The sequence below is a fragment of the Chelonoidis abingdonii genome, chromosome 1 (assembly GCF_003597395.2).
Source record: "Chelonoidis abingdonii isolate Lonesome George chromosome 1, CheloAbing_2.0, whole genome shotgun sequence".
In the NCBI taxonomy this organism is placed as follows: Eukaryota; Metazoa; Chordata; order Testudines; family Testudinidae; genus Chelonoidis; species Chelonoidis abingdonii.
The window spans coordinates 46,591,036-46,615,986 of NC_133769.1; the positions used below are offsets into that span (position 1 = coordinate 46,591,036).

The 24,951-nt window shown below is 42.5% G+C and overlaps 1 protein-coding gene across 3 annotated transcripts in view; it reads right to left on the reverse strand.

Moving 5' to 3' along the window:
* CPED1 (cadherin like and PC-esterase domain containing 1) overlaps positions 1–24,951 on the reverse strand; it is a 243,193-nt gene that overhangs the window by 128,102 nt on the left and 90,140 nt on the right. For all 3 annotated transcript variants that reach the window (XM_032796222.2, XM_032796223.2, XM_075065406.1), the window contains exons 9-17: positions 22,497–22,569; positions 20,144–20,308; positions 17,714–17,818; positions 14,857–15,026; positions 8,524–8,583; positions 7,245–7,312; positions 6,822–6,866; positions 3,848–4,034; positions 2,244–2,412 (exon numbers count right to left, since the gene is read on the reverse strand). In XM_032796222.2, coding sequence (XP_032652113.1) covers positions 2,244–2,412; positions 3,848–4,034; positions 6,822–6,866; positions 7,245–7,312; positions 8,524–8,583; positions 14,857–15,026; positions 17,714–17,818; positions 20,144–20,308; positions 22,497–22,569 — 1,042 coding nt within the window. The remainder of the gene's footprint in view (positions 1–2,243; positions 2,413–3,847; positions 4,035–6,821; positions 6,867–7,244; positions 7,313–8,523; positions 8,584–14,856; positions 15,027–17,713; positions 17,819–20,143; positions 20,309–22,496; positions 22,570–24,951) is intronic.

Below are 24,951 nucleotides of genomic sequence, written 5' to 3' on the forward strand. Positions count from 1 at the left end.
GGGTCATGAATCAAAATGACGGACAAATTGAGGCACGAAAATGGTCTGAGGTAACCGGATGACGTTTAAAAAGACAACACTCAAAGGCTCTCCCTGAGGAAGGCTCAATCAGTTTCACCCATAAACGAGAATGTGGAAGAGACTGTTTAGGTAAGGGTATGTACAGAAAGGGATTCCTAGGGGTCTATAGTGCAAAGCGTAAATACGAGTCAACAGGTGTGATACCTGTTGCAAAAAAAGCCAACGTGTATCTCGGATGCATTAACAGTGTTTGTGAGCAAGACCGAGAAGTCTTCTTCCACGTCCACTGCTTCGCTGGGTTAGGCCTCCAACTGGATTGGTCCTAGTTTCGTGGCACTGCATTTCAAGAGAAGTGTGGGAAATTAGAGAGGGTCCAAAGACAGCAGCCACAAGAAACTGAGTAAAGTCTGGATACATGTACCATGGAAGGAAGGCTGCGAAGATTGGGTTTATTTAGTTTGCAAAAAGGATATACTGAGAGGCGGACATGAAAGCAGTTTCAGGTATCAAAGGATGTCATCAGGAGGAGGAGAAAACTGTTCACATTAGCTCTAATGATGAGACCAAGAGCAAGGGCTTAAACCTGCAGCAAGGAGATTAGGTGGACATTAGAAAAAGTTCCTAACTGTCAGGTAGTTAAACACTGGAAAAATTGCGTAGGAGGTGTGGAATCCATCTCTGGAGATAGTAAGGTAGGTTAGATAAATGTCTATCAGGGATGGTCTAGACAGTATTTGGTCCTGCCATGAGGGCAGGGGACTGGACTCGACCTCTCAAGGTCCCTTCCAGCCCTACAATCTATGAATCTATAAAAACCTTTCCTTGCTGCTGTTGCAAGCCTTGTTGCTTATTTCTTCACAATACCGTTTTTTTTTAATTACACCCTTTTCTGTCCCAAAAATCTAAAACTTGTGTCAGCTCTCACTTTGATTACTCAAACTTCTTCTGTAGTATGTTAAGAAAAACTGGAGAAAAAGAATCAGGTTTTAAAAGTGGGATATTTGGTGTAAGTCAAGAAGTTTTGTGACACAAATAGAAATGGCAGAGTGTGAGCCCACAATGCTGAGTTCAATAAAGCCCTCTTGCTTACAATCCTGCCTGCTTGTGATAATATAATTTAGCAGTATTGAAATACTCTCTCTGGGTTCCCCATAAGACCTCCCCATTCTTCAATCTATTCAAAACGCCACAAACAAAGTTATCTTCCTTGCCTATTGTCACTTCCCTCTTGGAATCTTTCCACTGATTTCCCCGTCCCCATCATATCAAGTTTTAACTTGTATTGCTCAGCCTTCAAACACCTGCACAAAGCTGTCCTGGCCTACATCTCAGATCTCATACCCTATCACGTTCTCCTTTACCACTTTTGCTCCACTAATAATGAAACCTGAGTGCCCCTTTATTTTAATTTTCCTACTCCTATCTTTTATGCTGACCCCTATGTATGAAATGTCCTTCCAACTGCAGTGTGCCAGACCCTATGATTTTCTTCATTCAGATCCCTTCTAAAAGCTCAATGCTTCCATAAGGATCCATATATACATTATATATATATATTTGCATATAATATATCTTTGCATACAGATATAATGCATTTGCATACACACACACACACACACACTTTAAAAAACCTAAGCTAAGGTCATTCCCTCCTTTGGCCTCCCCCGTGTGTTTTCACTTTATATGTTTGTCTTCTCGACTATACATTTTTCATTCATAAATCATTTTGACATCCGTATCTTGACCAGAACTGATCCCACTGTCAGCACTAAGCAAAGACTAAATGAATACATAATCACAAGCATAACAATCAAAACATTGCCATCAACACCACAGATGATCATAGCTACAGAAACTCTACTACATCCGTTTTACTGTCCTGATAACTCTGATGCTTCTTACAAAGAAAGATACAATATCATGGCAAGTAGGATTTCAGTTGACCAAGGTCATGGCAACTTAGCTTGGAGTTTTCCAATGCATACAAAGTATGAAAGGTACTGATGTATAATTTATATTTATAGCCAAAAGACTTCATAATCCCCCTATTTTATACAATATGGATTGAAAATTCCCAAAGAGTTTGGGGACCTCATTCTAATATAAACAGGTTCCATGTTGGCTTCAGTTCAGTTACTTCTGATTTACACCAGTGTACGTGAGAACATAACCAGGCCATATACATATATAAAGTGTATATTTGAAGAAAAAACAAACAGTACCTGCACAAAACCACACACCATATAGTCCTCAAACAAAGGCAGACTTGGGCGGTCTTCTCGATAGACAATGATTTTATAGCTGCTCACAACCTTGGAGTTGGAATGCGAGTTATCTGTTACTAGAATAGTGATTTTATTAATTCCCAGGCCGAGGGGGTAGTTAGCAACACTGCAAGGGAAAACAACAATAGAAAGCGATAGGCCCAATGTTAAATCAGCCAAGATTTGAACAGTACTTTCCTCTGCAATTTACATGGACCTCAGCTTTTAAGGTTTCTATTAGTAATGTTTATTTCCATGCTTTCAGATATATAACAGTATGGCTTGCAAAGGCATTTTAAAAAAATCTTGCAATAAAGCAAAAATGTGCCAGAAACAATCTAAAAATGTGATATTACTCTAGCTTGCAACTTATATAGGAGAGAGAGCCTCAGAGTTGGCAAGTTAGTCAGGCAACAATGACAAGAAAATTGTGAATGATGCAACTAGGGACAATAGTTTCTGGCAGCTTCAAATTAGTGATGAAGTGAGGAGGGAGACAAATGAGATTGAAAGTTTTAGCTATCCCTTAAAATTGTGCACTGTACAAGAATGATGGAGTCCCAAAAAAAACATTCAACATGATAGGCAAGAGCAGTGCTGGCGAGGTTTTTGCTCTGCAGTGATCTAAGAATGGTTGAAACTAACAGAATTTGAACTTTAAATGCTTTTACTTCTTAATAAATATTTATATAACTTCTTTTGTTCAGAAGGCTCTCAAAATATTTTGAAAACTCTCATTATATAGCATACATGTCTATTTGTGTATCAATCACTCCATGCACGCAACTCTGGGGTGTATTGTGGCAGCCAGCCTACATCCAAAATTTTATCTGACAGGGTTTTGTGTTAGCTTTGTTTTTGTAATGAGACATCAAGAATAACTTCTCTAATAGAAACCACAGGAAAAGCATTAGATTCATAATAGAAGATATTGGCCAGGATACCAGGACAAACCCTCATAGTTTTGCAGAAAGGACCAGAAGACCCTCAATGACCACAACTGGTCAGGTCCTCCATTTTATACACCACCAAAGACAGCACCTCCAATAGGTTTCTTACACCATGGTGGAATGCTGGCCCTATCATGACTAAGACAGAAGGGCAGTAACCAAGTGAATCACCACTACCACTTCCAGCAGCTCCTGGGTTCACCTTGAAAATCTTCTGTTTAGTTACTGATGAGACCCAGTGCTGTTTAGCTTATATATAGCTCTGTATAATTTGGGCCCTGAATATTTTACCAACAACCGTGCTCCCCCTCTACCCTCAGACCATTGGTGGTGTGAGGAGTTTTAAGTAGAAGCTGGCGGGAGATTCTAACAGTTTGGGGTTTTGTTAATTGGAGTTTAACAGTGACTGTGATTGTAATGTGTACATCTTTAATGTATTGATAAATAAATACAAATCTAAAGGAGCAAATGTCTGGGCGTTAAAATCTCCTTTTGTAATCTTAATTCCTAGGTACTCTGTTCTCTTGGAAATGGAGAGGTGGCTGCTATCCTTGCCATTTCTCCAATATTAAGAATCAGCTCTGTGCTTACAGAATCATTTTTTCCCCATACCTTGGTCCTTTCCTTTCATCAAGGTGCACCTGGCACTGACAGTTAGAGGGTTCTGCTCCAATCTTCACGGTCACCACATCAAATGGGACTTCAGTGTAGTATTCTTTGATCTTTGGATTAAATTTAGGATTCAGGTCCAAAGGCGGGCTAGTGAAGATCTGCCTGATATGAGATAGGGTATCTTTATCTGTTCCAAGAAGGCATCAAAGAAAAAACAGTGAAACATACGGACATTTTAAAATAACAAGTAACTGCTGGCAGGCTGTTAAATGATCAAGGGTGAGATTTATTAACTCACAGCTATGCTGAGCCCGTTGCTGAAAGGCATTAATGGATTTTGTATTGGAACTTGGGGTAAATTTTCTGACCTGTGCAGGGGTTTTACCATTTTCTGCCCAATGACTTTAGTAGGAGTCACAAAACTAGAAGCCTGAATAAGTCGTTGAAAGTTTAAGGCTTAAGGTCAGCAAATCCTGTCTCCAATGGATTAATTGAAATTTACATGAGTTTAATGACAGAAATTCACAACCAATTTCGGTATGTACCAGCCTGTGTGCTTATGTATATAAGGGCTTATGTATATGTGTAGTTGCCAGGAAAAAATCAATCTGTAGGAAACACCCTTACTGCTCAGAAGAACTAATCACGTGGGTCACATTCTGATTCATGGGGTCATTTGTACACAGGGTCAATAATTTATAAAGAATCCTCATTCAACAAATTGCACTTCTTTTCTGTTTGTGGACAATCCATAAAGATCATGATTTTCTCAAACGCACTCATTATTCTGCATTATCTGACAAAGGATTTCTGTGAATTATTATGTGCCTGTAGATCATCTGTGACAAGTTTCTTGCAACTATTTTAATCTGATCAGTTAGAATCAGATTTCTGGCATGTTTGCAAATTCAAAATCTGCTTTTTCTGAATATTCTCCAATATTCAATTATAACTGGCTGCTTCTGCAAACATTCCAGCCAGTAAACTCTTTCTGTCAAATAGCTGAGCAGATCTGGAAGCTCAATATAAGTTTAAGGGGGCTTAAATAGTTCATAGAGCCCTGTGTGGGCCCTGTCCACGAGGGTGAATTTAACTGGTGAGTAACACAAAAGGGACAAATTCAGTCCCCAGATACATTGTTGTAAATAGAGTTAATGCTGTTACTCCAAAGTTACACTGAGAGCAGAATTTGGGCCAGATTCCCCAGAGAACAGGTCATATTCAAAATGCACAGCATAGAGGGTTTAGGAAAAATAAGTGTTCAAAGGATATAAGAAGCACTCCTGAGTTCCCCAAGATGCTATGTGACCTGGGTAAAGCACATAGGGCTGGCTCCAGGGTTTTTGCCGCCCCAAGCAGCAAAAAGAAAAAAAAGCAGCCATCGCGATCTGCAGCTCTACTGCCACTGCTTCAGTCTTCAGTGGCAATTCGGCCGCAGGTCCTTCACTCCGAGAGGGAGTGAGGGACCCACTGCCGAATTGCCGCCCAAGACCCAGATGTGCCGCCCCTCACTATTGGCCGCCCCAAGTAGCTGCTTGCTGGGCTGGTCCCTGGAGCGGCCCTGAAAGCACAGATCCTTTCAGGATGTATGCTTATTCCCTGAGAAATCACTAATAGCCTTAAGAATTACAGCAGCTGGAGGGGGTGAAATCATGGTGTCAGTCAGCCAGGTTAGGAATGTTCTTGGCCTGAAACTGACATCTCTCTGGCTGAACTCCAAGCTTAGAGAGGAGCACAGAGGAGATAAGGCCCATTGGGCTCATCATTCTTCACCCCTAAGCAGCAGTTTGTCTTCCTCTCCCAAAATAACTCTCAGAGACAATACAGCCTCAGTTAGGCAGAGGGGAAAAGAGCACTGGACCCTGTAAAGGTAGTAGTAATGTTCTAAGGTGTGGGATGCCCGGAGCTCATTTAGATGATCTCTTCATCCCCTGAGCAGCTCTGCAACACCCTAAGGCTTTCTTGTGTTTTTGCCTGATACTCAGCTGACTGTACCCCTGAATAAGCCAAATGTCCTTGCAGCCATGTGTGCACTGTTCTGCATCTCACATAATTTCACCTGGATATAGCAATAAAGAGGTCTGCCTGTACAATGATATATTCGTAGTTGAATGGAATTCTGGATGGCTAATGGTGGTGAGGGAGAGATATGAAGCAAGTGTAAATGCAGGTTGAAAGAAAAAAACGATTGTGTGTCTAATTTTATATTCAAGTATTTCACTCTACATTACCAAAGAACCAAAAATATTGTATTTCTGAACAGATATTACTTGATCAGGAAGGGTTAAGCACTGAACTAATATCCTGTATGATAGCTGAGCACCCAAAAATTTAAAGTTTAAAAGGCCATTTCATAAGAACAACTGTATGCAAAAGAGAAACTACATGACAGTCAGTGGTATAACCAGAAGAAAAATCATAAGGGCTTTAAGATCAATGAATGTTCGAATATTAACATTACAATATAAACATAACAATGTCTAACTTTATGCTTGAGGTTTACTTTGCATAGCTGACTCATTAATGATGGATTCATAAAAATGCTGGCTACTTAATAAACCATGTTTCGTTATTAAGGGCCTAATGGTACTCCATTCCTTAAAGAAAGTTCAGGGCCGGTGCTTCCATTTAGGCGACCTAGGCAATCGCCTAGGGCGCCAGGATTATTGGGGGGCGGCATTTTGCTGGGGTTGCAGCAGCCGGCTCTGGTTGACCTGCCGCAGGCGTTCTTGCGGACGGTCCACTGGTCCCGCGGTTCCAGTGGACCTCCCGCAGGCACGCCTGCGGCAGATCCATCAGAGCTGCAGGAGCACCGCGCGGGGTGGCGAAATGGCCGTGCACGTAGGGAGCCAAAAACACTGGCGCCGGTCCTGAGAAAGTTGCATACATACTATATAAAATTTGTTAAAGCAGTGCCACCTTTTGCATAAAGTTCACATGTTCTGTCAGTAAAAAGATATAGATCTTGACTTACCATGATTGCAATGCTTTTCTCTAGTCTCATTAGAAAAATGCAGTTCTAAAGGACAAATAGAAATAATTAACTATGTTCTGCTCTACACATTGCATGCAATCCCTATTTGCAGAACACAGAGAAAACAACCCTCTTCCCCCACATATAACTGAATTATAAAAATAAAAGGGGACATTTGTATTCATTTCAGTTTGGGCCATATGCTGCCTGCTCTGCTCCCACTGGAGTCCATGGAACAACTTTCAAGAGTTAGGCAGATAGAATTTGGCCTTTTATGTTTAGTAAATGAGCCACAACCTTCTAAATGGAAAGCACGAATGTAAGAAACACATCAGTTCATCTGAACCACAGACATTCCCAGATTTTTGGAACAAACAGGAAAAGCATGTGGTATGTTATAAGTAAACTAGTCTGATGTCCTACCTCTATGATTTTTCATTACGTTGGAAGGAGTTCTTTGTTTAACACCTTCTTTTTCTGGGAAAGAATTCCTATCAATGCAAAAGTAAAGATGTTTCTAGATCAATGAGAGGAATAGCACCCATGGCAAACACTTTTTAAAAATTCCTCTTTCCCTCGGCATGAGGCATGGTACTGTAGTTTTCTGAACAGAAAGATGCACCTTTTGCACTCACATTCCCAATACCAGCAATCTTTCCTGAAATGATCATGATGGAAAACTCAAGCTCATAGTAAACAGTAGCCCAGAGCAAGAAAAGCAGAAATGAATCTCAAGAAAGCAGCTTAATAGGGAGGGCGAACTGAGAGGGGAAGGGTATCCAAGAACAAAAGCTTTCAGATTGCTTGTATATTACTTTTTTACCCATTTTTAATATGCAGTACAGGTTACAATTTGTACAAAAATAATTTCTTTAAGACAAGTGAAGACTTGAGTAATTGGCACATGACTGAATTTAGGTTAGTATGACTGAATTTAGGTTAGTATGGATTTATACATTGGAATGAAGTAGACAAAAGTAATATTAGACTATGTACTTGCAAATCCAAAACCAAATTATATGCCTAAAGCTAGAATTCATACACATTCTTATTTTACCAAATGAAAACTAACTATCTGCAACTACTCAGGAATATGTCAGCGACTCTTAATTTGTTAATTCAGCAGATTTCCTCTTACAATGAGTCAAATCCATTTTTGGACATGACTGGAGGTAGATTTACAATAGACTCTTCCCTATGCAAACACTGTGTTAGACTGACACTGAGAAATGACTGATGGAGAGATCCAAAGGGGCTCCTTGCAGCAGTAGTATGTTTCCCCCCAAAAAATTCCCTTTGAAGTCCTCTTGAAGAATTGCATTGCCAGAGAAGCCTACTGTTCATCAGTTTATGTTTTTAAAAGACATAAATCCACTTTCTGTGTGTGTGTGGCGGGGGGGGAGACGGTGAAATCTTACTTTGTGGCCAACCCCCACAAACGTTTTAATGAGACTTGCAGAAAGGACCATTAAAATGAATCATTGTCAGTCTTACATCAGAACACAAAGAATTTAGGATTATTCCACTGAGATAGGAAATGTGGCAACTAATTTCCCTACTGCTGGCACTTAGTGGATCTATGTATGTGTGTTGGGCTTGTGCTCCCCAGAAACTGCCCTACCACTGTTCGCATTCACAGGCTCCTTCAGAGATGGTGTTCACAGATGTAATGATTACAAGTTCACTATTTGTTCATTCTCACCTGGACTTTGACCATTTCATGATGGTCCTAGATGAGTTTCTGGAATTTTTCTTGATTTTCCTGTGAAAGAAGTGCAGAGAATTCACTAGGGATGTTAAAATTGCAAAAGATGATATGTGGATGAGTAATGCTGACCAGTAAATGCCTTTGAGTAGGGTCTTCATTCTCTGGTTTCATGAGCAGTAAGATACAGAATCTAAATCGAGGAAATTTTTCAGTAAGCCTCCTTAATTTTCCATTTACACATCCATAAGGGGTAGCTGGTCTTGCAGTTGCCGGTTTGTGCATGAAACCACAGATCTTGCATATGCGGATAAGTGGGAACAATTAAAAAGCCCATCAAAAAATTGGCCCAAATCTTTGAAAGCCAGGATAATAATCCCTATAAACAAAACTCATCAAGGCTATGAACCTCAGGAAAGCTTAAAGTTTAAACAAAATGCTGAAACAGGTTGCCTTGGGATGAAGCTTAACTCAGTTCTTTTCCGTTTGCAAGCATTCATAGCCATTTACATAGTAGGTATCTCTACACTGCCAGAAAAAAAGTGTGTTCCTTACTTGGGTTAGTGAACATGTAGGGGAGCCTGGGGCTGAACTAGCTGCTAACCCAAATTAAAGGCCAAGTTGCCATGTCTTCACTGCTATTTTAATACTAGTTAAAAACACACTTTTTTTTTTTTGCTGCAGACATACCCACAGACCACACAGGTGTAGGACAATTGAGTAAGTGCAACAATAAGGGGCAGAGTCCATGGTTGCTCATGGCAACATTTTGTCAGGAGAAAATGCCAGTTTGTCACAACTGAAAAATTTCATGGAAACATATTGGCTTCAATTAAATGTTCATTGGGAAGGTTTCTCAGGTTGAGGATGGAATTTCCGGTAAGAGAAAGAGACACTCATGAGGGTACTCCCTGGGAGATCCAAGTTCAAGTCTCTGCTTGATTTGGAGCAAGGATGTGAACTTGGGTCTCCCATACCCCAGGTGACTGCTCTAACCACCTGGCTATCGGCGGGTGCCTCTCTCTCTTTTGACCAGAAATTCCATCATGGATCTGAAAAGTCTCTCCCACAAAAGTCCGTCAAAACCAAGAGATGGGTCCTGCACCTGATTCCATGGGTGGCAAGTTATATATACACATGGTGCCTGGGCACCAGCAATATTCAGAGCCCAGGAGCCCAGCTCCACCAATGTTTGGGGCTGGGTCTCCCCTCTGCCCTCCCCGCACCTCCCCCGTGTGTCCCTCGGCCCCCCCTTGCTGGCCCCATGCATGTCCCCAGGCCCTGAAGGGAGCAGAGTGTCCCTGCCTCTTCCATGCAGCTCCATGCTGCCTCCCTGAAGCAATTGCTGTTGCAGGGTCCTAGCACCCCCCCATATCGACTGCCAGAGCAGACTGACTCTGAGCCTGCCCTTCCTCCTCAGACCCTTCCCTTTTCTGGCGGGACCCTCCACCAGCACAGCCCCCCACCCCCAGTCACTGCTCCTGCCCCATGCTGGGCAAGGAGGCAGCCCCATCCCCCACCCCTAGTGAGGCTACAGTCAGAGGCAACAGCAGTGGAGGATGCGCACGCAGCACCCCTCGACACCCATGGGGAAGGCGAGGGAGATTTCTGAACCTGAGAGGGGCCCTAGGACCACATGCAGGAATGCTGGTGGGGGTGAGTGTGCTGCTGGGGGGGTGGGAAGGGGGAGTGGGAAAGGGGGGCTCCTCCCCCAGAGTTTGCTGCTGCTGGCAGGGAAAGGGCTGGGGTGAGTCCTCCTCTCTGGCCCCTATCCTAGAGCAGCCTGCCTGCACCCCAAACTCATCCCCAGCCCTGCCCCACCCCAGAGCCCCTAGCCAGAGCTTTCAAACACCCGCTCCGCACCCTAACCCTCTGCTCTAGCCAGGGCTGGCTCCAGACACCAGCCTACCAAGCATGTGCTTGGGGAAGCACCTTGGGACAGGGAGGCACTCAGGGTTTGTTTTTGGTTTTTTTGGTTCGGCCGGGCAGCACTGGGGGGAGGTGGGGCTTGGGAGGCGTGGCGCCATGCTGGGGGGTGGGGACTTGGGCGGCGCAGTGCAACGCTCAGGAGGGGCAGGGGACTTGGGCAGCGCGATGCTTGGGGGCCAGGGACTTGGGTGGAGTGATGCAACGCTCAGAGGGTGCGGGGGACTTGGGCAGCGCGATGCTCAGGGGTCGGGGACTTGGGTGGAGCGATGCAACGCTCCGAGGGGGCGGGGGACTTGGGCAGTACGATGCTCGGGGGGCGGGGACTTGGGCGATGCGATGCTCGGGGGGCGGGGCGGCGTTCTTTGTTTTCACTTGGGGTGGCAAAAATGTTAGAACCGGCCCTGGCCCTAGCCCTGAGCCCTGAGCTCCTCCAACTTCCCAAATGCCTTGTCCCCAATCCCAGCCAAAGCCCTCATCCCCTTGCATTCCAACCCCCTGCCTTAGCCCTGAGCCCCCTCCAGCACCCCAAACCCCTTCATCCCTGTCCCAGACAGAGCCCTCACCCCTCGCACTCCTACTCTCACCCTGAGCCCCTCCCACACTCCAAACCCCTCATCCCCAGCCCCAGCCAGAGCTTTCATCTCCCTGCACCCTTTAGACTTGAAATTAGACGAAGGTTTCTAACCATTAGAGGAGTGAAGTTCTGGAACAGCCTTCCAAGGGGAGTAGTTGGGGCTAAAGACATATCTGGCTTTAAGACTAAGCATGATAAGTTTATGGAAGGGATGGTATGATAGGATAGTTTAATTTTGGAAATTGATCTTTGATTATGAGCAGATAAGTCTGCCCAATGGTCTGTGATGGGATGTTGGATGGGATGGGATCTGAGTTACTGCAGAGAATTTTTTCCTGAGTGCTGGCTGGTGAGTCTTGCCCACGTGCTCAGGGTTTAGCTGATCCCCATATTTGGGGTCAGGAGGGAATTTTCCTCCAGGGCAGATTGGCAGAGGCCCTGGAGATTTTTTGCCTTCCTCTGCAGCGTGGGGCATGGGTCACTTGCTGGTGGATTCTCTGCAGCTTGAGGTCTTCAAACCACAATTTGAAGACTTCAATAACTCGGACATAGGTTAGGGGTTTGTTATAGAAGTGAACGGGTAGGGTTCTGTGGCCTGTTTTGTGCAGGAGGTCAGACTAGATGATCATATTGGTCCCTTCTGACCTATGAGTCTATGAGTCTATGAGTATGCCCCAACCCTGAGCCCCCTCCTGCATGATGAACCCCTCATCCTGAGCCCCACCCCACAACCCTCACCCCACTCCTCTGCCATAGCCCTAAGCCCCCTCCCACAGCCCAAACCTCTCATCCTCCCGCACCCTGTCTGCCCCAACCCTGATCCCCCTCCTGCATCATGAACCCCTCATCCCCAGCCCCATCCCACAGCCCTCATCCCACCCCTCTGCCATAGCCCTGAGCCCCCTCCCACACCTCTCATCCTCAGCCCCACCCCAAACCCAGCCCCACACCTGCACACCCTTCCTCCCCCAAACTCCCTCCCAGAGCCTGAACCTCCTCCCTCCACACCCCTCCTATCCCCAAACTCCCTCCCAGTGCCTGCACCCTGCACCCCAGACCTCCTCCCAGAGCTTTGGACAGGTGGGGGGCGGAGTTTGGGGGGGACGGAGTTTGGGCAGCGGTGGGTTCTGGGCACCACCAAAATTTCTACAAACCTGCCGCCCATGCCTGATTCTGGCACAAAACTCAAACCTAGGTCTCCCCAATCCCAGGGTGAATGCTTGAAGCCCTGGACTAGAGTCACTCTCCTTCTCCCTTGCTTGCCCAATCAATATTTATTTATACGAAGAGAAACACTTTTTGCAGGTGAGACTGAGAGAGTCAGCAAATGACTTTATAATTCACTAAGTAGACAGGATGCTCAGCTAGGGTGTGAAAGAACCAGATTCAAGTCCGTGCTCCAAATCAGGGAAAGCAGGGACTTGAGCCTGGGTGTCCCACATCCCAACTGAGTTACCTACAAATGGGCTATTGGCTATTCTGGGGATAGCTGCCTCCCTCACCATTTGTGATGAAAAAAAATTAAAGAAGTAGGGTTTGTTCCACCTCAGAATGTAACCAAATGTTAAAACTTCAATTTTTGTTGTGAAATAGAAATCTTTTCCAGCCAACCCTACATACCACTTCCAAAACACAAACCTCTATTCTGTGAGCTACAGGAACAGCTCAATTAGATCAGCCATTAGACAGTACAAATATATGAACAGGAAGGCTGACCTGTGCACATAATAGCAGGTAATGGCACATGCACATATATACACACCTACATAAATGTCCAACTTCAAGAAAAAAAGAAGTTGGGGGCCTCGCTCAGTGCAAGTGCGTAGTAAAGCCTAGATTAGAACGGAAAGGGTTAAAGGTTGGTATGCCGTGGTATGCAAGGCTAAATATTTTGGCTAACTGGCAAGAGATTATTTCTGAACGTAAGCAGCTGCATCTCTGAATTGCAGTTCATGAATTAGCTAGCAATAATAATAATAATCGTTAGCACTTATATAGCACTGTCCTTTGTCAAAGCACCATGAAAACATTAATTACCCCATGTGGTAGGGAAGTATTAATCCCCACTTTACAGAGGGGCAATTTGAGACCCAGAAGATAATTGACTTACAGAAAGCAAGTCATGGATGACTTGAATGAATCAGTGGCAGAGTCAGAACTAGAACTTAGGAATCCCTACAGAAACCTCCTTGTTCAGTGACTATCCTATGATGCCTCTGCAGACAAAATTCCCCAAGTAGGAAGAAATATCTTACTATTTTTGTTTGCACAATTACACTAAGAATTTGTTGGATGAAATAAACAGAAACTGGACCTCTCACTATTTCACAATAGATACAATACATGCACGTCACCTCCATTACCAGTAGGTGAGTTGTACACTTGTATTCAATGTCATTAGCAAGAAGAAAATGAGTATGGAAAATAAACATGAATTTCTTCAACTTTAGAAGAAATATATAGAGTACCAAAATTACAATACCATTATTGTTGTTCTTTCCAGCCAAAAAAACTTTCGTTAAAATGGAAACTACACACCATCAACTAAGGAAGGTGGTGGGAATCCATACAAGAATATTGTAGCTAGCAATGATCTAGTAAAAAAAAAAACAAAAAAAAAAACCACTAGGTCTGTCAAGTTAATGCCTGCAATTAACTGAAAGCAAAATTAATATGTTAATTTTTTATGCGTTAATTGCATACCTGTGGGCAGGCAGGAGGCAATGGCGGAGGTGGAGGGGCTGAAGAAGCCCCAGCCCACAGCTTCCCTGAGGTGGAAGGGAGAGCGAGAGTCCCACGCCCCAAACCCTGAGAGTGGCTGGAGCCCCAAGGGGGGCTGGAGTCCTGCATTTCATGCCCTGAGAGGGACTGATGCCCCATGCCCCATGCAGAGCTGAAGCCCCGAGCAGGGCTGAAGCTCAGTGCCCCCAGCCCTGACCCTATATTTAAAAATATAGAAAATCCCCAAAACATTTAAATAAATGGTATTTTAATATTGTTTCACAGTGAGATTAAAACTGTGATTAATCACAATTAATTTTTTTCATCTCATGATTAATCATGATTAATTTTTTTAATCACTTCACAGCCCTAAAAAGACCCCAAACCTTTGATGAATTTTCTAACTGTAATGAACACCTCTGCCTTTTTTCAATAAATCATAATTCACAAAACCTTGTGTAGAAGTAACTTTTTCAGTTTTGGTTGAAAAAATGTCCCTTTTTCCACTGACAAACAATTGGCTTACATTTTAAAGTCTGTTTCCACATGGGAAAGGCTGAAGATTTATCTTTCTTTCTTCCTTCCTTTCTTTCTTTCTTTCAAGTGAAAGCTTAATACTACAGCAGTCATGATTATAATGTAAGCCCACTGCAGTCAACATGCCATTCTGATATTATTATTTGAAATCTTAATAACTTTAAAAGTTAGAGTTGCATTTACAGTTAGAGTTTCAGAGGAAGGCATCTCAGATGGGGCATCCAAAATCTTTGACTACCCAAAAGCACTGGTCACCTCGGAAAATCTTGGCCCAAGTTTTTATATCCTGCCTTCTTCTTGTTTTGGCTTCAAAATGAGAGGCAATAATCCTGTGTGTTAGAAGGGGAAGAAAGGGGGCCAAAACTCGATTTATCTGGAAATTCAGTTCAACATTAACAATGGAATACTTCCCAACACACCACAATAAGACACACTGAGCAAGTGCGTGGGCTGATGTTAATTAGCATAGCCCGTCTTAAGTCAAAAGCTCCCCTAAAGTCAGTGGAGCTACATTGGTTTCCACCAGCTGAGGATCTGTTCCTAGAAATATTATGTAATAGCCATCTTACCATCTTGAGAGATTTGGACGTGCCTCTTTATTCATGAACTGGAACTGCTCAAGTAAATTGGAAAGAAACCAATGTACTGTCAGGACTGACCCAAGCTTTCCCATCGGGTCTACCATGTGATAAACATCATGCAGCAAAGTTTGAATCTTGGGAACAGAAGATGGGAAAAGCTGCAAAGAGAGGAAGTTGATATGGATCAGATTAATAAAGGCAAAAACACTTTCTCGTAGATTTTCCCTTTATATCTCTTTGACTAAATCACATATTGAGGTCTGGTCCTGCAAACCGTTACAATAGGCGAGATGCATACTATATATGTAAAACATAACAATGAAGCTAAGAAAAATAGGAACAGATTACATGTGTTTAATAGACCATCCTAGCATTCATATTAAGATACATTCCCAAAGTTATACTGATTATCATGCTTTGCAAAACCATGCTTACGGTTCCGAAACAGAAGCCTTATTCCTCACTCTTCTATGTCCTTGCTCTCACCTGCTTATTTGACTCTCGGATGGAGATGAACTCTTCCCTGCACCAAAAGGCCATGCCACACACTTTGCCATCACTAAGCACAGCTCCCTTTCTCATATTTCATTACTGAATTTCCTCTTTGTGGCTACCAACTCATTTCCTGTACCATTGCTCACCTCTGTCTGTCCCATGACCTTCCAGGACCTTCAATCCCTTAATGCCTGTGACTTCTCATGCTCTGTGTCCCAATACTTACTGCGTTTCCTTTGCCTCCATTGATCAGTTGTTAAGACCATTCACATCACTCTCTCTATCCTTGACTCCTTTGTCCCTCTTTCCCCCCATATAATTTGCCCACTAATCCCCAGCCTTGTTGCTCATCCTGCCTCTCTGGAGGAGATCCAGACACCATGTAGACTTCCTACACACAGATTTGTCCTCTGAGCCTTCTGTTCTGCCACCTTCCTTGCCCAGCAGCTCTGCCTCTCCCTTATTGAGTCCCAAACATTAATTAATGGCCACTGACTCCTTCTTAAAGCCTTCCCCTCTCCTACATCCTCCATCCTCTCTGCACAGGATCTCACTAACTTCAAGAAGAAAACCGACAACATCTGTCATGACCTCCCTACACCTTCCCTACTCTCCCTTTCCTCCTTTTCATCCCCAGCACCCTTTTTCTTCTGTCACTAATGGGTCTTGTACTTTCTCCAATCCCTTCACCTGCCCCACCTCTGCACCAGTGTCATTCCTTCCTCCATCTCACCCTTAACCTCTCACTGTCATCTGGCTCTTTCTGCTCCAAGTACCAGAATGGTCTGGTTCCTCAATTCTCAAAAAACTGACCTTTGGCACTACTACTTTTGTGAACTACCACTCCAGCTCCCTCTCTCTTTACCTCTAAAATCGTTGAATGACCCATTTACAACCATTTCCTCAAATTCCCCTTCTCTAACTCTATTCTAGCCCCCCTCTCTATCCCACCAAATACATATTCAACAAACATTTCCATTCATCTCTTCCTACCAAATCTCAGCAGCTGTAGTCCATGCTCATTCTTCTGGTTCTCCCCACTGCCTTTAAAACTGTTGATCACTCTCTATTCCTTGACTCCTTATCCCTCGTCGGCTTTCTTGGTACTATTTGCTCTTGGAACTCTTCCTACCTACCTGATTGGTCCTTCAGAATCTTTCCTCCTCCCCCACACCATGTTTGGGGGGATTCCATAAGGATCTCTCTATGATACCCTCCTTTTTTCCCCATTACACATTAAGTGCATTATCTGCTCATACAGTTGCAGCTATGATGGCTATGCTAATGACTCCTCATCTATCTCCCTCCTTCCAGTCCCTCATTTTATGCCCTGTTCTGCCTCTTTGACATTTCTTCCCAGGTTTTCCTCATTTCATCCTTCAACCACCTCCTCTCCAGCCTTCCCAACACCCACATTGTCCCCACCTCTCCATATGGAATATGGCCTCCAAAATGATTTTCTTACTATGTCATTCTGACCATGTCACCCCCTCTTTAAATCTCTCCACTGACCCCCTCCCCTCTTCTCCATTGCATTAAATTAAAACTTCCTGTCCTCACCTTTGAGGTCCTACATAACTCTACTGCCCATAGCTATCTGACCTCATCTTTTAACACATCATCTCTTGCCTATTTCACTACTAATGCCAGCCTCGGAGCCACATTTTTTCATTTTTCTCGTAAGTGTCTTCAAGCCTTCTATCATGCCTTACACATTTCGTACCTAGTTGATTCATCAAGCCCTTTCCCTCTCTCATTTGTGTACTTCAGAACACTCGCCTTTTCTGTGAGCTCCACAAGAAATGAGTCTGACATTCTCTCTTATCCTGTTATCTTCCTTGTTTTTATTATAGGAAGAACTGGCAGAATCCACAAGACATGTGCAAGACCAAACTGAGCGTCCACATGATGTTATTGCTGTAAACTTCATCCTTTCCCATTCCATCCTCTCTCACTGTTTGCTGCCCCTCTCTGCATCACACCATCACATCATATCTAAATCATAGGCCGCGATATTGCAGTTACACATGTACTAAACTTTAGGCACCTGATAGCATCCTTCTGAAAAATTAAAAACTTGTGATGTACTACAATTCTGTTCTGTCATATTATTATTAAATCAATCACAATTTTATGATGTCTTAAAGAAAAGTACCTGGATTCTGACCACTTTAACATTTATTTCAATAAGAAATAAGAAAAAAATCCATAATGTTTTCAAAGATTTAAAAAGTAGAAACACTTTCTTCTTAAATAACTTACATTTGAACTACTATATCCCCCCAATGATATCACATCAAAGGAAACAGCACAATACCAAAAAAATACATAATAATAATGTTTACTTTACCAGCTCAAATTGTCCCATACTCTTCAGCTCTTTTATAAAATGAATCATTGAATTTGTTTCTTCTAAAGACAGACATTGTTCATATTCCTTCTGGTAGTTTTCATGCTGCAAAAGAAAGGACAGAAGTAGCTGGTGCATACTAGGTATACGTCTACATTGCAACTGGATGTGCAATTGCAGCTCGTATAGGCATACCCAAGCTAGCTTTGATCTAGCTAGTACAGCTAAAAATAACAGTGAAGATGCAGTGACACAAGCTTCAGTGTAGGATGTACAAGTCCCCACCAGGATCATTGCCACCACATCTTCGCTGCTATTTTTAGACGCTCTAGCTAGATTAAAGCTAGCATGGGTATGCCTATATGAGCTGCAATCACACGTCCAATTGCAGTGTAAACACACCCTGGGGATGAGAGAGCTATCAGCTTGCTCAAATCATAGGAGAATAACACTGCTGTCAATCCCAGGGAAAGTGTTTACGACCATACTACTGAATTGATTGAAATACTGTTTCAGCCCAAAAATGAGTGACAGTTACTGTGGATTCTATACAGATCAATCTACAATCCATGCTACACATGCTCTGCATGTTACTGAAAAATGACTAGAACAACAAAAAGAAGTTAACAACATGTATATAGACTTTTGACTCAGTGCATCCATCAGCACTGTGGATACTGCTACACCAGCAGGGTGTGCCTGAGGACATAGTGTGGCAAGAGGAAGAACTGTACCACCGCACATTTATCTGTGTGAGGGTCAATGGCTGTATTACAGACTGGTTTCCAGTTAAGTCAGGAGCAGGCCAGGGATGAATTCTCTCACCTGTGTTATTTAATGTTCTAATAGATGATCTGATGACAAATTTATTGAGACCAAAGTAGAAGGTGTGAAATTTAAAGATTGGTCTTTAGAGGCTCTCGATTATGCAGATGATATTGCCTTACTAGGAGAGACTACTGACCAGCTACAACTGATGCTGGAAGAGCTCTGAAAAACTGAAGGATCTATGGGACTTAAGATCAATGGTGGTAAAACCAAAGCTATGTATGCCTCTTATAAGATGAGAACAAATGACCTGCTGACATTGCATGTAGATGGCACTGACACTGAATGGCTGAATAGTTTAATTTATCTGGATAGTTGATTGACAGCAGAAAGTTCTATATCCAAAGTCACATGTCAGATCAATCTTGCATCAGTGGCATTTCAGCATTTCTAAAGGCCTATCTTTAGTTGATTGGATGTCTGTGTGGCAACTAAGACAAGAATGTCCAACGTAAAAGTGATGACAACTTTTTTATATGGAGCAGAAACATGGCCATTAAAACAACAGAGGAGAGGAAAGAAGAGTTTTCACCATCAAAACTTATGGCGTGTTCTTAACATCTGTTGATTAGGTTTGATTTTGTCACAAATAATGAGATACTTAGACAATCCCAGCAAGTTGCAGTCTTGCACCAGTTGAGAGCAAGAGGACTGCAATGATGGGGTAATGACCAGTGTAGAGAAGATGGTATGGTTTTGTAGGTTTAAAAAGCTACAGTCAAAAGAAGCTGAATATGCAGCCAAGCACGAATCAGGCTGAAAGATGCAATTTTGAGGAAATTAAGAGTCTAAATCTTCCCATAATGACTCTTGCTGAAAGAAGCAGACTTTCAAGGAATCATTCAACTTGATAATCCATGCTACACACCATCACCACAGCTATGTCATGGCTACATGAATCTGCTGCTGCTGCATACCCTAGGTGGAGACCAATTTGTTTTGGCTATATTTATCTGGTACATAGTCCCTTGGGCACCATACCCAGCTGGTGAAAGTTAGAGCAGCCCCCTAGTTGCACTAACTTGAGCCAGGGCTGGGGCAAAGAATTGGTGAGACCAAACAAGCTCCCTGATAGCTCTTCCTTCTTCCAAGTCTGCTGTGTTCAATGTTAGTTTGGTGTAGGAGAGAATCTGGTGAGAGATAACTAGCACAAAGGGGTGTGTAGTATTTGTAGAGAAATATGATGTGCTGAAATGTGACTGTTTTGCATTTTATAGATAATTTGAAATTAGTTCTGTATTCACAAACATTTCACAAAAGCTGCATACTAAAAAGGGAATTTGGTCCCATCATTAAGCAAAACTGCTTTTACTTGAAAACACACAGAATTTCACACTATTGCAGCTTTGAAAATGTGAACTCTTGAGAGTCAGAAAGAAAGAAAGAAAGAAAGAAAGAAAGAAAATTCCATGCAAGGTGTCGTCATAATATATTTTTCACAGTTCCATACAACTCTGACTAGCCCCCAAAAGTTCTGATTGAACAAATATTTCATTTTGTAGTTTAGGAAAAAAAACCCTCACAAAGAAAAGGTTATCATTTAGAATTAAATATTTTCAGTTAATTTGTAATAAGAAAAATGTTTATCAAATCAATTCTTACCTTAATGATAGCTAATTTGTAAATGTTCTGTAAAGTCTCAAAGAGACTGGAAGCTGAAGACTTATTAGACAAGATAAACTTGAACGTATCCTCAAGAAGGAATTCTTTTACAGTTTGGTCCTCAAAATTCAAGTCATCAACTTGAAAGTCAAAGTGTTCATGCACCTTGAAAAAAAAATGAATTAATGTATAGTTTTTATATCAAATCCAGTGCTCCCTGATATATTTAAGCTGGATTTATTTATTTATTTATTCAAAGGAATCATAAAGGGCATGAATAAAAAAAGGAATCAAATGTACATAGATGGTAAACAAATAAAGTAGTAGTATTTTACTAGGTATATTACTTCTGATACAATAAGTAGAATTGTAACACAGCAAATACTGTATTTCACTTTCTGTAACAATTAAACATCATAGTGTTTGCTGACCTCTAGTGCACTGAGAAGAGCATAGCACTGTCATATAAATTAATGTGTTTTTGAAGTATATGTTTAAAAAATGTCCAGACTTTTTATATATATAAAAATATTTAAGAGTGAAGATTGCTAAGTGACTACATGCTATACACAAAACTCAAGTTCTTAAAGCTTAGTAATGAGCATGACTTGAATAGTTAAGGACATACATTTTACATTAGACATAACAAACAATCACATAATTTCTATCAATCATAATGAAATTCATTTCACAATCCTAACACAACTGCAACTCACATCCATCAGGGTTTATATATAATGTTCTTGTTTTCTTTACTTCTGTATCCAAATGTGTTTAAGAAATACTGTATTAATATCTGTTAATATTTAGTAGCTGACAGTAGATCTCTTTTAGAAGTACTTATAATTGCTCTTTTTTAGAATAATGTTGTTACACATATTTTCATAGGAAAGCATTTATCACTAGTGATTTACTAGAACATGATCTAAAATATGTATTTATTTTGACTTCCATTTGAGGGTGATCAAGAGGTGTCTATAGCATGTAGAAAGAACTTCTGTTTTCAAAAGGGTTTTGATTTGAGGATTACTGATGAAAGTACTATATTTATTTAGAGTCCAACTTGAGGTTATTAAGTTATGATGAAATATGCATTTCTTTATACTTGATAAGAACAACGTCTTTATATTTATTTTGTGGACAGTGCAAGGTTTACTATGTCTACTCATCTCTTTGCATTTTGTAGATGACGTAATAGGAAACTGCACAGATTTCACTTAGCAACCTACACCGATTTTTTTTTAAATCAAGATTTATTATTATTTTGTTTCTGGAATGTCCCTGGGTATTTTTAAAATATATTTTTCCTTTTTTTTCTTTTGTGCAAACAAAAGAAGACACAGCTTTTTCAAATTCCCTGAAGCAGTACAAAACAGCTGGAAAGCTGCCCTAAAGGGACAGCCGAGAATTCCTCTGATGGAGGGGGAATAGCAGGTGGTATAAAGCTGGCATAATGGGCTCTTCACCGCATTCCTGTGTGTAGAGGGTATGTCAAGGTGGTCTGGGAAGCGGAAGGCAGCATGATGGAGGTCAGAGTATGTTATGCTCCATAGATCTTTGTAGGCATAATGGCCTCTAGGGGAGCAGTACAAGCCAGTACAATTTAGGGCAACATTTAGACTTGCACTGAGAGACATTTCAGCCATTCCCAAGACCTTGGCCTCCTCCAGTCACCTATGCCAAGCTGTGCTCTAAGATTGAGCCCCGTTCCACAGCCAGTGCCTGCTCCGCTAGGCCACAATGACTTCTAGCCAGGTTGTTTACAGATGTTGAGATCTTAGTGCCTAGTGCTTAGTAGACGTCAATATTATTCCATAGTCCCTTAACAACTCTTCCACTCCCAACAGGGCCAGCTCCAGGGGTTTTGCCACCCCAAGCAGCCAAAAAAAAAAAAAGCCATGCTCATGATCGCGATTTGTGGCAATTCAGCGGGAGGTCTTTCCTTCCTAGTGGGAGTGAGGGTCCCTTTGTCAAAGTGCCACCAAATACCTGGACGTGCCACCCCTCTCCAGAGTGGCTGCCCCAACCACCTGCTTGCTAAGCTGGTGCCTGGAGCCAGCCCTGACTCCCAAGACTCCATTTACTAATGTATTCATACATTTATTTGTACATTTGTGCATAGTTGCTTAGAGGTTTGGGGGCAATCATCAATGACAATTCTCTACTGTACTTTTCTTTTTAGTCTATGCTCTTTTGGAAAGGGCCAATTCCTCCCTTTGGGTTTGGAAAGCTCCGAACATCATGGGAAACAATTAAAAAAAATACTGAAAATAAATCCCCTTCATCCATCTGATCACTTACTTGCTTTAAAAAATGTTGCATGTTTTAAAAAATGTGATTGGCACTTGCTTACCTCAAGAACTACTGGATAAGTGGAGGTGTTGAACCCAATGTCAAAGGTTAACATTTGAAAACATAGACTGCATCTGAAATTAAACATGACAAGAATAGGGCATGTGAGATAACTGTAAGTAAATGAGAAAAAGTCAATAAAGTTACATGCAGATAGGTTTAGATCCACAGCTGGTGAAAATCAGCACAGTTTCATTGACTTAAATGGAGTGATACGATTTAGACCAGTTGAGATGCTGGCCTATTGACTTCAAGCCATTATGTTGTTTTTCACTGTTGTTTCTTTTAACAGACCAAGTAAAATAGGTTTGGTGTTAAAATCCATGGCCACCTAGAACTGGACAGTGACAGAGAGGACAGAACCCTATTCCGCTAGCAATGGAGTAATGGAGAGCCTCCGTGACTGTAAGCAATGTAGTTCTTCTGATACTTAGGCCACGTCTACACTACACGATAATATCGAATTAGCTAAAATCACTTTAATAAAACTGATATTATAAATTCGATTTCACGCGGCCACACTAGGCACAGTAATTCAGCGTTGTGCGTCCATGGTCCGAGGCTAGCGTCGATTTCTGAAGCGTTGCATTGTAGGTAGCTATTCTGTAGCTATCCATAGTTCCTGCAGTCTTCCCTGCCCTTGAATTCTGGTGGAATCATTGTCGCGGGTGGTCCTGGGTAAATGTCGTTAGTCATTTCTCCTCCGGGAAACAACAGCTGACAATCCTTGCGCCGTTTTTCCCTGATTGCCTGGCAGACGCCATAGCACGGCAACCATGGAGCCCGTTCAGCGTTTTTTCCGGACCCATAGTGTACTGGTGCCGCAGACAGAGGCGATCTCCAGCGCTACACAGCAGCATTCATTGCTTGTGCATGACTAGCAAGATGTTTTACCAGTCGTTCTGTACTGTCTACTGCTGGAGTAAACTGGCAATGAAACGGTTATCTCTCCCCTCTGTTACTGTCCACTGCTATCATGAGTGCCCCTGGCGAGATCGGCCGGGGCGCAAAAGCAAAACTGGATGACTCCCGAGTCAATCCCTCTTTATGATTCTAAAAATAGAGTCAGTCCTGCCTAGAATAAGGGGCAATGTACTAAGGACCATGTATCAGAGCAAGCTGCTCCGTGTCAGTATTCACAGGGGTGCGTCTGCAACACCCCACCTGTGCTCCCTCCTCCCCAACCTCCTGTGCTACCGGGCAGTGTCCCCCCCATTTGTGTCATGAAGTTATAAAGAATGCAGGAATAAGAAACAAGACTTGTAGTGAGATAAAATGAGGGGAGGCAGCCTCCGGGGCTATGACAATCCAGGCAGTACAGAATCTTTCTTAACATAGGAAGGGAGGGGCTGATTGAAGCTCAGCCCCATTGCTATGAGGAAGACGATTACCAGCCGTCTGTACATCTACTGGAATAACTGGGAGTCATTCCCATTTTACCCAGGCGCCCCCGGCCAGCCCACCTAAGGCAGCCAGGAGCACTCACCGGTTTGATGCCGACGATGGATATCAGTCATATGTACCGTCTACCACCGGGGAGGGAGAGGAGCAGATACTGGCTCTCACTGCTGCAGCATTGCGTCTAACCAGCAGCATTCAGTACACATAGGGTGACACAGAAAGAAGTCAAGAAATGATTCTTTCCCTTTTTTTCACGTGGTGGGGGAGGGGTGCACTGTGAGGATACCGCCGGAGGCAAAACGTCGATTTCCGTCCACACTAACCCTAATCTGCATAATGTTTGTACGATTTAGTGCTACTCCTCTCGTCTGGGAGGAGTACAGAAATCGATATAAAGTGCTCTTTATATAGATATAAAGAGCGTTGTAGTGTGGACGGGTACAGCATTAAATCGATTTAACGCTGTTTAAATCGATTTAAATGCGTAGTGTAGACCAGGCCTTAGATTAACAATACTGATCTCATCCAGTAGAGAGAAGTTATACACACACACACTGGCCAGTTTTTAACTTTACTTTAAACATATAAACACAGTCTTGCCCACCACTCATTCCCTGTCCAATTTAGCAGTTGCTGCACTGAGAAATGATGCTCTAATCCATTGCTGCTGATTGAGAAGCCCATTATTTTACTCTGAGACCTAATACACCACCAGATGCACCAAGCACAGATGGGATGGAATGGGGATTTCTAATGTTATTGGGTCTTTTTAATCTAGGTATTCCTCTGTTAATGTTAGTGCATTCTGTGGTACGTGAGGGTTTCGGGGTGTGCTGAGGGTGGGGAACGATATAGAGGAAGGAAGTGCCTGCTGGAGAGTGTGGGGTTCTGCAACTGGATGGATGACATTTTTGGGAAAACAGATGTTACATAAGGGTGAGTGGGTAGCAAAACTCATGAATTTCATTGTGACCCCAATTGTCTTTGCTGCAATTGTGTGGTGGGATTTTGGATTCATACAAGGCTGGAACTACATGAAAACTTGGATGTCCCAT